At 38.6% G+C, this 13,092-nt stretch overlaps 1 protein-coding gene across 3 annotated transcripts in view; it reads left to right on the top strand.

Annotated features, from left to right (window-relative positions):
* The window catches only part of LOC126470206 (lipoamide acyltransferase component of branched-chain alpha-keto acid dehydrogenase complex, mitochondrial), a 101,838-nt gene extending 89,047 nt beyond the window's left edge, over positions 1-12,791 (top strand). For all 3 annotated transcript variants that reach the window (XM_050097878.1, XM_050097877.1, XM_050097876.1), the window contains 2 exons: positions 7,033-7,199; positions 12,577-12,791. In XM_050097878.1, coding sequence (XP_049953835.1) covers positions 7,033-7,191 — 159 coding nt within the window. In that variant the 3' untranslated portion in view covers positions 7,192-7,199; positions 12,577-12,791. The remainder of the gene's footprint in view (positions 1-7,032; positions 7,200-12,576) is intronic.
* Positions 12,792-13,092: the final 301 nt, after the last annotated feature.

Below are 13,092 nucleotides of genomic sequence, written 5' to 3'. Positions count from 1 at the left end.
CATCAGCTCCTGCTGCCACAATTCAGTAAACATTGTGTCTATGTTGCACTAATAACTTGCAAGGCTTTGCTTCATAGTCACTGAAAGTTTTGCAGCCTCACACTGATTTAAAAAAGTCACTGCAGCAATCCTCATAGCATGTGGAAACCAAGACCAACACCAAAAATCAATAGCCTAAAATACAGTAAAGTGCTATTTTTACAGTTAAAAGCAGTTAGTAGTGATGAACAAAAACAGAACCATCTTAGACAACACCACAAGTCCGAAAATTAAAGTGCAGGTCCACAAAGTAAGACAATAGATGTGTTCTAGATTCGCAAAACTACAACTTAAATAACAAAATGTGAACTGCTTAATCTGCCTACCATGCTATGTATTTGTTTCCAGTAGAGGTTTGCTAATCATCCCCATGTGGTGATTTCTGTGACCCTCAGATTTATGGCACGTCTCTTTATATTTGTCACCATTGCCAGAGTGGCTAGATATTAGACTTATAAGTTCTCCCTCATAAAACAGCTACGACGTCCCTGTGTCACGTACAAGGCTTGTGGCATAAAGTTTAATAAGAAGTTATGCCATTATGGTGTGTGGTTTGGAAACTCAGTGGTAAAGAGCCAATCCCTGGTCAGTCCTAGGATTTTTATTTATTACGTGACACTTCCTTCACCTCTAACATTTGTTAATGTGAAAAATGCCAAGTTGCTCTATGGTTCAAAATCCACATTAAACTGCAGGTCTACATCTACATCTACATATATACTCTGCAAATCAGCATATGGTGCTGAGAGGAGGGCATCCTGTACCACTACTAATGGTTTCCTTTCCTTTTCCACTTGCAGACAGAGCAAGGAGAAAACAACTGTCTATATGCCTCCGTATGAGCCCTAATATTTTGTATCTTATCTTCATGCTCCTTAGACGAAACATATATTGGCAGAATCGTTCTGCAGTCGCTTCAAATGCTCTTTCTCTACACTTTCGCAATAGTGTTCCTCACAAAGAACAGTGCCTTCCCTCCAGGGATTCCCATTTGAGTTCCCAAAGCATCTCCGTAACACTTGTTTGTAGTTTGAACCTAGCAGCAATAAATCTAGAAGCCCTGCCTCTGAATTGCATAAGTGTTTTCCTTTAATACGATCCAGTGCAAATCCCAAACACTCAAGCAGTGTTCAAGAACAGGTTGCACTAGCATCCTACATGCAGTCTCCTTTACAGATGAACCACATTTTCCTAAAATTCTCCCAATAAACCAATGTCAACCATTCGCCTTCCCTACCACAATCGCACGTGCTTGTTCCATTTTCATATCACATTGCAACATTACACCCAGGTATTCAAATGATGTGACTGTGTCAAGCAGGACACTGCTATTGCTGTATCCGAACATTATGGGTTTGTTTTTCTTACTCATCCACATTAACTTCTTTTTTTTTTTTTTTTTTTTTTTTTTAAAAAAAAAAAAAAAAAAAAAAAAAAGAGCTCTCTGTCATTCATCATGCCAACTAGAAATTTTGTCTAAGTTGTCATGTATCATTATACAGTCACTCTTCTTCAACACCTTCCCGTACAACACAGCATCATCAACAAACAATTGCAGATTACTGCTCACCCTGTTCACCAGATCAGTGATGTGTATGGAAAATAATAATGGTCCTATCATACTTCCCTGTGGCATTCCTGACAATACTCTTGTCTCTGGTGAACATTTGCCATTGAGAATAACATACTGTGTTCTATTTATTACGAAGTCTTCGAGCCAGTCACATATCTGGGAACCTTTTCCATATGCTTGTAACTTTGTTAACAGTCTGCAGTGAGGTATCGTGTCTAATGCTTTTTGGAAATCTAGGGATATGGAATCTGCCTGTTGCCCTTCATCCATAGTTTGTAAGGTGTCGTATCAAAAGGGCAAGCTGAGTTTTGAATGAGCAACGTTTTCAAAATCCATGCTGATTTGTGGGCAGAATCTATTCTGTCTCAAGGAAATTTATTATATTCAAACTGAGAATATGTTCACGAATTCGACAGCAAACTGATGTTGAGGATATTGGTCTGTAATTATGTAGGTCCATTCTTTTACCATTCTTATGTATAGGAGTCGCTTGCGCTTTTTTTCCAGTCGCTTGGGACTTTTTGCTGGGTGAGAGATTCACGATAAATACAAGCTAAGTACAGGACCAGTGCTGCAGAATACTTTTTGTAAAACTGAATTGGGATTCCATCCAGGTCTGGTAACGTATTTGTTTTCAACTCTTTCAGTTGTTACTCTATGTCAGGGGTGCTTATTACTATATCATACATACGGGACTTTGTGCAGTGATCAGATGACGGTATATTTGATTCTCCTTCATGAACAATTTCGTAAACGCGGAATTTAAAACTTCTGCTTCTGTTTTGCTATCTTCAGCTTCCACACCAGATGGTCAATGAGTGACTAGACGGAAGCCTTAGACCCACTTAGCGATTTTTATGTAGTCCCAGAATTTTCTGTTAGACACTGGACTCGCATTCGGGAGGACGACGGTTCAATCCCGCGTCCAGCCATCCTGATTTAGGTTTTGCGTGATTTCCCTAAATCATTCCAGGCAAATGCCGGGATGGTTCCTTTGAAAGGGTGCGGCCAACTTCCTTCGCCATCCTTCCCTAATCCGATGAGACCGATGACATCGCTGTCTGGTCTCCTTCCCCAAACAACCCAACCCAACCCAGAATTTTCTCAGGTTGTACCAGGATTTTCTCGTGTTCTCCGCCAGATCTTTTGCTAAAGTGTGATGATGATAGTTGTTGCATGCTTCGCACATAGATCTGTTCACAGACACACAAATCTCTGCTAACTTTTGCCTGTTGTCATTTGTGTGTTCTCTTTTGAACCGAGAGTGCAACAGCATCTGCTTCCTCAACATTTTCCAAATTTTGCTGCTAAACCATGGCTGGTCTTTTCCGTCCTTACTCCACTCCACTTACTAGGCATGTACTTGTCTAGAGCACAATTTATAGTCTATTTAAACTATGCCCATGTTTCTTCTGTGTCTGTCACACTGGAACTAAATGATTGCAATTCATTGTCAAAGTGATGTTGTCACAACTGCTTGTCTGCTCTTTGTAGTAGAAAGCATAAATGGCTGGGTATGTCATTTCATAGATTGGTGGAAAGGCGAGGACATACTACCTTAAATAGGACCATAACAAGTACAGCACTGTGGTGTTCAAACCAACTTTCAGATTGATTACAGCTTTACCATTTTTTTTTTTTTTTGTTGTTGTATTTATGCACAACTTGCCTTGTATCTTTATGTTAGACATGCTGATTAAAAGAGCACGGGTCTGTAACCTGTGAGTATCTGTCAGTAACTAGAACATACTATGCTTGTAAAAATGTTCCTGTTTTGTAGTTATGGCATAAAATTTAATAATAATACTGTTTAGTATTTGCAATGTTTTTCCTGTAGTTAAGTTTACTCTCTAGTATTTGTGCCAGTATTTAGTCACAACAGGTTTTATTTTATTTGGTAACCAGTTTGTATTATTAATGATCATCTTCAGAGCATTCAAGAAAACACAGAGAAGTTATGAGTGAAAGCATTGCACCATGATACTAATTTAAGCGTTAACATCTACATACATAATGCGAAACACTATGAGTTGAAAAACAGAATAATATTGTCATAGGGCAATATACCTGTATTAATAGACTTGTATAAAATGCAAGGCATTCACATCACATTATGCTTGTTATAAATATACCTGTAAGCACATTTATTTTAGTAATTATATAGATTATGATTCCACCATGGCTTCATGATTTTTGCCAATTCATTTACTTTATTACGAGGATTATACCAAAAATAAGGTTCCCAATGAGCTACTGCCTCGAGGGAAGGTGCTAGGCTAAATCCAACAACAGTGCCGTGTGCAGTGGTTCCCCCGCTCTCGAGCCCGCCAGTCAGTAATTCGCTACGTCGCTCAGTGTTGGCTTGGCAGTCGTTAGAGATAGAAGTGTTGATCGCCGCTCCCACCAAGTGTGAGATTCGAGCAGTTTCTTTACGCAAGGAAGTTACCACCCATGGAGATTCACCAGCAACTGACTGTGGTTTATGGTGAAGAGTGCATGTCCGTTCAGCATGTCTGCAAATGGTGCAGTGGTTTTGCTGAGGGTCGCACGGAAGTTCACAATGAAGCACGGAGCTGAAGACCGCCAGTTCCGGATGCGATTGTCCAGAAGATCAACAGTGCTCTGCTTGAAGATCGGAGGGTCACTATCCATGAGCTTGTTGAACACATCGCTGAAACTTCCCACAGCACAATTGAAAGAACTTTAACAGAAACGTTGGGTTACCGCAAGGTGTGTGCTCGCTGGGTCCCCTGGATGCTGACTGATGGACACAAGGAGCAATGCCTTGACTGTGCTCAAAAGTTTCTTCAACAATGTGATGGGTATGCAACAAGGAGAAGTTGTTGGACTCTATCATCATGGAAGATGAAACATGGGTGTTTCCACTACATCCCGAAATAAAACAACAATCTCGTCAGTGGCGTCACTCCGATTCACCACCACCAAAGAAATTCAAACAAACACTGTCGGCAGGAAAGGTTATGGCTGCTGTGTTTTGGGATCGGAGAGGGGTATTCCTGATCGATTTCATGCAACCTGGGATGACAATAAACTCAGGCAGTTTTAAAATGCCTTTGGGAGTGGCAATAATATTGTAATAATAACCTATATATAGCCCATAGCTCTGTGAAATTGAGCTGGATATGGGGCACCATAACAGATGGATAGTTAAACTATAATAGTAACTGGCAACATTATTATGAAAATAATTATTCCAAATAGTCATGGTCTCTAACACTTAACCACTATGGCCACAGTTAATTAGTAAAGTTCATTTATGTTAAAAGTTGTGGAAATTTCACTGGTTGGGGTTCCATAGTAGGAATGATGTTTTGTAGAGTGAATTCCCTTTCCCCATTACTATGTCTATTATGACTTCATAGTTTGTGTCCTTCAGCAATGTCACATGTATGTTAAATGTTCCCAGGTTCAACATAATTGTACTGCTTCTCTAAGTTTGTGCAGTCTCGTCATACACTTTTCCAAGAAGGATCAGGCAACTTTTCTTGATTGAAAAATAATCATCGTGTTCCCCTTATAATTTTTTCATTAATTTTTCCTCTATGGTACTCTTACTATCAGTCTGATATTGACCTTCAGTTTTTAAAGGAGGTACAGATAGCTTGATCAGTATATAGTAAGTGATATTTTCCACCATTCCTTGCAAACGCCGCTGTCTCCCTAATGTTCTTCACAGACTGTGAAGGCTTAGTATATCAGTTCAAAAGCTGTTGTTTCGCAATATTTCTTATTTGTTCAACTTTCTTTATCTTTGTGGGGATCTGATGTCTTTACAGCTGCATACAAAGTTCGTATGATCAGCAAATGAATAGTAGAATAAACCAATCCTGTTCAGGAGGCAACTTGTGAAAAATTACTCGCAGATGACACAAGGCAATGTCTCAATTTCATTGTACCATTTACTGCAGGTGAAGTTATTTTTAATGCTGTGAATATGGAATAGATTTTCCCAATATGTTAATAACAAATGGTATAATAGCTGGGACAGAAACTTCAAAGCAATGGATTTGTCAGCTGTGAGGAGATGTTATTGCGTATATGCTGTGATGTGTGGCTCAAAGAGGGAATAAATCCTAGGGTTGAAACTGAACAGTTTGCTGAAACACTGAAGAGAAAGTGCTAATGGCAATGGGAGAGAGAAATTGTGTATATTTAGCGATAGTACACTGGCTCATTCTGCCAGTTCATCCACTTCAGGAGGACTTAGAATTCAGCACGTCCCATATTTCTTTCTTTCTTTTTTCCTGTGTGTACACCAGACCTAAATTTGAATTTTTATATATAACTGATCTATTTTGATTGTTTTTAGAAGTGAAATGTCTTGGCAAATAATCCCACAGCAGTGGTCCTTGCTGGTCAAAATATCACAAGGCACAGTAGTAGATTTTAAGTGCAAGAGAGATACGGTTATACCAGTCTTATTGCAATTTGTGTATTTTCATTAGTGGTTAAATGGAATTTTTACCATGGGATTAGCATCACAGAACTAACCGTTGTGGAATTAGGGGCTTGTCTGCTCAGGGTTGTGACTGGTTTTGGACCACAGACATCAGAAACAAGAAAGGATGTGTGTAAATAGAACATAAAGAAGGAGGCAGAATTAAATAGTACCACCATGTTTATTGATGACATGTGACCAAGACATCAACTCATGGGGAGAGCACTCAGTCGAAGACCTGGGAAAGAAAGATAATTTAGTAACGTATGGCTATGTTACATGAAGAAAGAAAAGAGCCAACAGCACAGCAGGGCTGTGGTCACTACTAGAAATGTGAGCCTGACAAAGCACAACTGGGCAGTCAGAGCACAGCTTGCTAGGATGCCTGAAGGCAGAAGAGTCCAAAAGCAAACAGTGGTGCTTGGTCATGTCACCATATCCTTGTACTCAGAGGTGGCAGAAAAGATGGTGTGGTGCTTGTTCAGCAGCACAGTCTCACTTTTGTTCTAGATGTTCGTTCAACACTATAGACAACAACAGCTGCTGCATGTATTACAGAATTAGTAACGTAATGTATAGATTAGATGACCTTTAGCACATTGCTGTGTCAACTTGAAAACATCACACAAGTATTCTGTTTCATGTGCCTGGATTGTCTTGCACTAGAATTATCAAAGACTTTCATCCTTGTCTAAGAAAAGCTATGTTTTATGGATAACCTTTCAACCTAGCCCAAGTCATTTTTATTACATTAAGTCCATTTATAAACCCTTAATTTTTAAGATGTTTTGCCCTTGATGTAATTATTTCTTTCAAATCACCTATATGTGTAAAAAACAAAAAGGTTTCATATTCTTATACATGGTGTGCTCATGGGAACCTACTATTTTGTCCTCCTAAAATATCCACCTCATTTGGAAATAAAATAACTTACTGCAAGTTGTTAATTGTTTTGTTACAGACACTTCCAAGATTTGGCAGTGATGGAAGTATAATGAGGGATGAAATAATGTGTATAAACTGGTCGGCCGATCATAGAATCATTGATGGTGCTACAGTGGCAAAATTTTCCAACTTGTGGAAAGAACTTATACAGAATCCACATCAGCTGTTATTCTAGGGGGAAAGGTATTTTTTTGCTGTGTATGAAACTTACAGTGAATTTGTACAGTAAACGCTGGTTTAAATGGTTTATATTGTGTTAACTATGATGTGTTTATTATAATGACCGTAAAAACTTACCAAAATATAAAGAAAGAAGTGAATCAAAAAACAGAGAACAAAAAGACTAGGCATTGAAATGTGGATGACACGAAGCTTTCAATTATGGCCCCCATGAATGCAATGAGCAATTTTTAGAGAAATTTGTAATTTATTTAAAGTTTTAGGACAGGTTATTCCATAGGTGAGAACATACAACATGAACAACTTGAGATTAACACTTGTGGTATTAGCATAAAGTGAAGAGCCATGGAAAGAAATGTTGAATATAAGAATCTCCTTAGTTGAGAATGTTTTTGTTGTTGTGGAATCCTGTTTTTGTAGGTAGATATTTGAGGGTATGTTTATGAAGGAGTTGACAGATGGGGTAACGTGATCGTGAAGTGGATTTATGGTGGGGTCAAAGTGCTAACTGTTATCAGTGTTTGAACCTTGTTGTGGGATGTTACAATAATCTAAGATGACTTGCCTTTTGATGTATTTAGAAAAAAACTTTTCGCGATTTTGTGAAATATGAAGTCGTGCATATGACTTCTGGCACACAGATACAGTTGTTTTCACTGTTTGGATTTTAACAGTAAACTTATCCCTGATTCACACTTTACTTATCATTTCTGTCAATAAGAATCAGTTGAATGAAGGTTTTGTAAGCTACCTCCTTCATAGGACACTTCCAATGAATCTGTGTCTGGTATTTGCCTTTCTTATAACTAGTTTTATGTGGTCATTTCTCTAAATGCATATTCTAGGTATTTAATGGTTGGTATTGTCTCCAGTGATTGATTATCAATTGTTGAAACAAAAATAATGGATCATGTGGCTATTTATTTGAAATACATTAAATATGTGAGTGTTGAGAGTTAACTTCGAGTATGTGCACCAAACATTTATCTTCTGCAGGTCATCCTGTATTTAACTACAGTTTTCTGACATTGTAGCTTCCCTGTATAGAACAGACATGTGGATATTATGTTATTTACGTGGTCATTTATATTTATTGTAAGCAATAATGGTCATATAACAACCTCTTGGGACATCAAGACCAGCTGTGTAAATAACATTCATCATTGAGGTGCTGTTATTAAACCAGTTTTAATGCCAAGTGAGTACAATGAAGAGGCTTCAGTGATGCAGGAATACCAGAAACTAGATTACCGGCCAATGTTAACAAGTAATTTGATTTTACGAATCCACTTTTATGCTGTTCCCTACCACAGGATACACACATGTATGGATCAAGTGGGGGAAGCATGAAATTGAGACAGTTTGCTTCCAGTTATGAAGAATGGAAGAGTTTCTGTACTAGCTTCAATGCTGGTATGTTTTTAGGGAATTTTGTAATCAGGGTGAAAGGGCATGTTGATTCACTGACAGATATTCCTTTCAGTGAGACATTTTAACTTCCAAGATGGCTACAAGCATAACCAAATGGCCAGAAACGTTCAGCATTGGTTTGAGGAGCATGAAGATGAAATATAATGTCTTCATTAGTCTCTAAAATTGCTAGGTTTTAATATTTTCAAACCATTCTGTTCATTATTAGAAAAATAGCAAAGGGCGCATTACTCTCCTGCACATCTCTAAAGAAACTGGAACTACTATGTCACAAATATGTATTGATCACCATTCATTCTCAGGAGGATTAATGCATTTTTCAGTTATAAAGTGTCTTATTCCATCATAGATGGGTGTGAATAATATTTTGTCCAAACCATGCTTGTTTTCACACATTTCTTTGTAACTGTTCTGCTCCAACTAATCATGCCATGGGAATAAAAGTTACAGGAATTCACATGACACAAAATACATATCATTTTATTTTCTGCATTATACTAGAAAATTCCAATAAAAATAAATAATGAATGAAAACAGAATCATAATCTTTTTCTGGTGCCTTTGTCCTGCAGCTGCACACAGTCAGTGTGGTTATTAACAGCTTTGGCATGGTTAATTTAAGTAGTGGCCAGATGACCTTCCTGTTGCCACTATGTTACCCCCGGGGATGGAATATGTGTACCCAGCCTGTCTGTGTACAATGTTGTTCATGTGAGAGTGTGCAAAAGTTTTCTAAATCATGTAACTGGGGCGGGACGTGGGTACCCACCAAGTATTCATTTATTCGGATGTGGGAAACTGCCTAAAAACCACATCCAGACTGGCTGGCACACTCACTCCATTGAGCGGATTTTATCCTGGGCTAATGCACAACCATGTCTCACAAATGTCGCTTTAACACGCACACACGGGTATTTGGGTGGGTAGTGAGTGAAAAACTGAATGTTTAACAATAATGCCCGGAAAAGTTACTCGATCTCCTTCTGAGACAGAAATGTGAGCTGTTGGAATGTGTGTGCACATGCCATTATGTAGATTTGACAGTGGTGCCTGACATGCTGGCAGCTCAGAAAGTTCAATTCTGTTTCTTCACATATTGGCTATGGAGATCAAGAGAGAATTCTATATGCTTGTCACAAAAGATACGCTTGGGATAGCATACGATCAATTTTCTGCCCATTTTTCTCCAATCTGAGTATTTGCTGTGTGTACAATGAACTCTCTCTCTCTCTCTCTCTCTCTCTCTCTCTCTCTCTCTTGACCCCCCCCCCCTCCCTCCCTCACACACACACACACACACACACACACACACACACACACACACACACACACACACACACACACACACAAACTGTGCACTGTTTTCTGCTTATACGTTCCCAGTTAAACTGTTATTTATACCTGATCTCAGAGATAATTGATACATAATCACATTATCATTGTGATGAAAAAGATGTATGGGATCGTGTATGTACCTTCTTAAATGTCAGTGCTCAAAACCACATTTCTTCAAGTCCTTTACTTTCTTGTTCAGCAGATTATTAAAGATCCTGGCATCAGATCTATTTATTAATGGAGCATTAAAAATTCTTTGTATTGTTTATCACCAAAGCTGCTTAAGCCCTTAAGTGTCTTTCACAGGTACTTTATTGAGAAAACCATTTGGATGAAAACAAGTTTTGTTTATTTCCTTCTTATTATATTAAATTTCAGCCTCCAGTTGCATACGCAAAGAAACTTTATGTTTCGGCTATAATAATGTAGCCTTCTTCAGAAATGTCACAATATTATATTGTCACAATACTATATTGTGACATTTCTGAAGAAGGCTACATTATTACAGCTGAAACCTAGGTAAAGTTTCTTTGCTTATGCAATGGGAGGCTGAAATTTAATATAAAACATTTTACAGTTGCTGACTCTGCTGCACCATGCTAAAAATATTCAAATTTCCTTCTTAGTTACTTCTAACAAGGAAATTTAAATACATGCTTACAGTCATCAATAATTTTAGAATTTTTTGCAGCAGAGAAAGAACAAGACAGGATTTCTCTGTACCAGCAGTGGGCAAATAGTTTTGGCTCGGTAACCACATTGTGTAAGCAGAGGCTAGTGGGGAGATGCACCTTTTAAAATGATTGCAAGCATTGCTTAACTTTGCATTTCAGAAGAGTTATAAATTGTTACATAAAAATTCTGACTGTCTTGGCAGATTGCACACAACCATTAGTGAGCCACATGCAGCCCGCAGGCTGCTATTTGTCCACACCTGCTCTATACCATTCAAAAGTGGAACAACTAACAGAAATTTTCCTTCCATTTCACTGTCAGAAACTTCGTAATATGTGTGTAAAACAAGAACTCACATTTGTGTCTCATTTTCTTTTAAACAACTGCTGTTTCCTTTTAAAACATGTAATCAAACTAATGTCATGTGTATGTTTTGCAGTACAAAATTGTGATGTATTCAGGAGAAGCTATGAGGCCATTTGTCTTATTTCAATAATGTAGTTACTATTTTTGAGAAGTTTCTGTGGTTACCTTTGTAGAAGTCAGGACATGACTCCTATAGTGGTCAGTGAATCGGCTGCTGGCAAGTCAGGATGGAATGCTGTTTCCTTGCCTGGGCGTAGGCTATGGAGGTGGAGGTCATTGGAATTGTATGGCTGACCATCAGTAAAACATCTCTGGTTAAGAAATTTTATTTATTTCAGTTACAGGTATGGAATCACAGCTGAAGAGAAGGTGGTTGTTTTGTGTGACACAGTAACACTCAGTGTCAGTGACTTTCCTGCCAGGCAGGCAGCAAATGCTGGTGGCAGTGGCTGCAGTGTCAACGTGACCGTAGAGACCCAATGTGAGACAGTGTGCCACCAGTGACAGATGATAGAGGCAGCCCCATACTCGTCAGTTGCTTGTTACCACCGTGTGCAAAACACAGGTTTAGGTGGTGTTTCAACTGCACTGCCCTGCATGACCGAAGATGATGGTTGTGTGCCTGCATTGGGCATTGAACAATGGCAGTGTAGCTGGGCAGATAGCTAGGCTCAAACCTGCAGAAGGTAGTCACCCAGCAGGTGACTCTGATGCAAAGGCATCAAGTTGATAGCATGCAGATTTTAGGCCAGGTGGAAGCCAGCAGCTATTGGTGGCAAAGTCCATGGATGGTACTTGTACCATCTTGTACTGCAAGATCTTGTACTGCAAGTGGTCCGTATCTTGTTATCAGCCAGCCTAAAACTGAAGCACTTGGCATACCATACACACCAGGATACATTTGTGTACAATGAACATCTGAGAATGGAAGGTCTGATTTTGGTGATACATTTGTGAGCTGGCTGGCTGGTGTTTCTCCAACAGCAGCACTCCCATCCCCAGAAACTGTAACAGCCTGGAATGGCCAGATATTGCCTTTGAACAGAAATGAAATAAGTTTTGCAGGTTTTCCTGTCCAGTCAACTCCTCAAGGAGCTGTGTTGGAGCTGTAAGATGCCACAACTTTGTCTTATGGGGACACTAACTAGCGTATTCCATAGTGTCGATGTACTGAATGAGTGTTCTTTCGTCCTGAATATGTGCTCTTGCTCAATAGCACATGATTTTCAGGCTGATGGGTGCTGCTCCCTCTGTTACACCATATTGCTGATCAATGTAGAAGCAATACATGGCTACCAGCAAAGCCGTGGCGTAACAGCTTCATATTGCTTATAAATTTTCCTCTGAAATCAAAACTTTGTAATGCTTGAGATTTGATAATTGTAATAATTCTTAGAGCAATAACTTCGGATAGTCTTTTCCTTTCCTTTCCTTTACTTTTCTCTTCATGTTCATGTGACTTACTGTTTTATCAATTTTATTACTCAGCATGTAGCACTGGTGGTATAAATTAGATGTTACACAATAGGTTTGCCTCAGCAGTTGCATATTCTTTAATTTGTTCATGTTTCAGATGCATTCCAGTTTGGCAGTTGAAATGGGCATGATATATAAGAAATATAAAGGCCTAAGTTTCCAACAGCTGGACAAACGTTTCCAAAGCATACACAATGATTTACTGCACTATAGAGTACAAAGTATTTTATTTGGCATTTAAAGATCTATGTATTTGATGTCATATATTTTTATATTTTTATTACCCTGAATAAAGAGAAAATATAATTTGTAGATATTTCTTTTCTGTTTGTTAATATATGAACTGAATTACTCCCACAGTGAAATAGCAGTAGCATCTTCTGAATATACACACAATTTGCAGACTTTATTTGGAAAAGGAATGAGGGATGGGGATAGAATGTTCCAGAATTTGACAGAGAAAGTAATATCAATTTAGGGTCCAAGTGGAAACATCTGTTGTGTTGAAATTGGTGGAAACCAAAAATGAGCTTGAGAGTAATTAACAGGTGCAAAACATCAAAGTATTGATGCATAGAAAGATGTCTTCAGGCAGCAGATACTGATGTCCCAG

The sequence above is a fragment of the Schistocerca serialis genome, chromosome 3 (assembly GCF_023864345.2).
Source record: "Schistocerca serialis cubense isolate TAMUIC-IGC-003099 chromosome 3, iqSchSeri2.2, whole genome shotgun sequence".
NCBI classification, from domain to species: Eukaryota; Metazoa; Arthropoda; class Insecta; order Orthoptera; family Acrididae; genus Schistocerca; species Schistocerca serialis.
The sequence above is the reverse complement of the archived record's forward strand: the minus strand, read 5'-3'. Positions and strand labels throughout refer to the sequence as shown.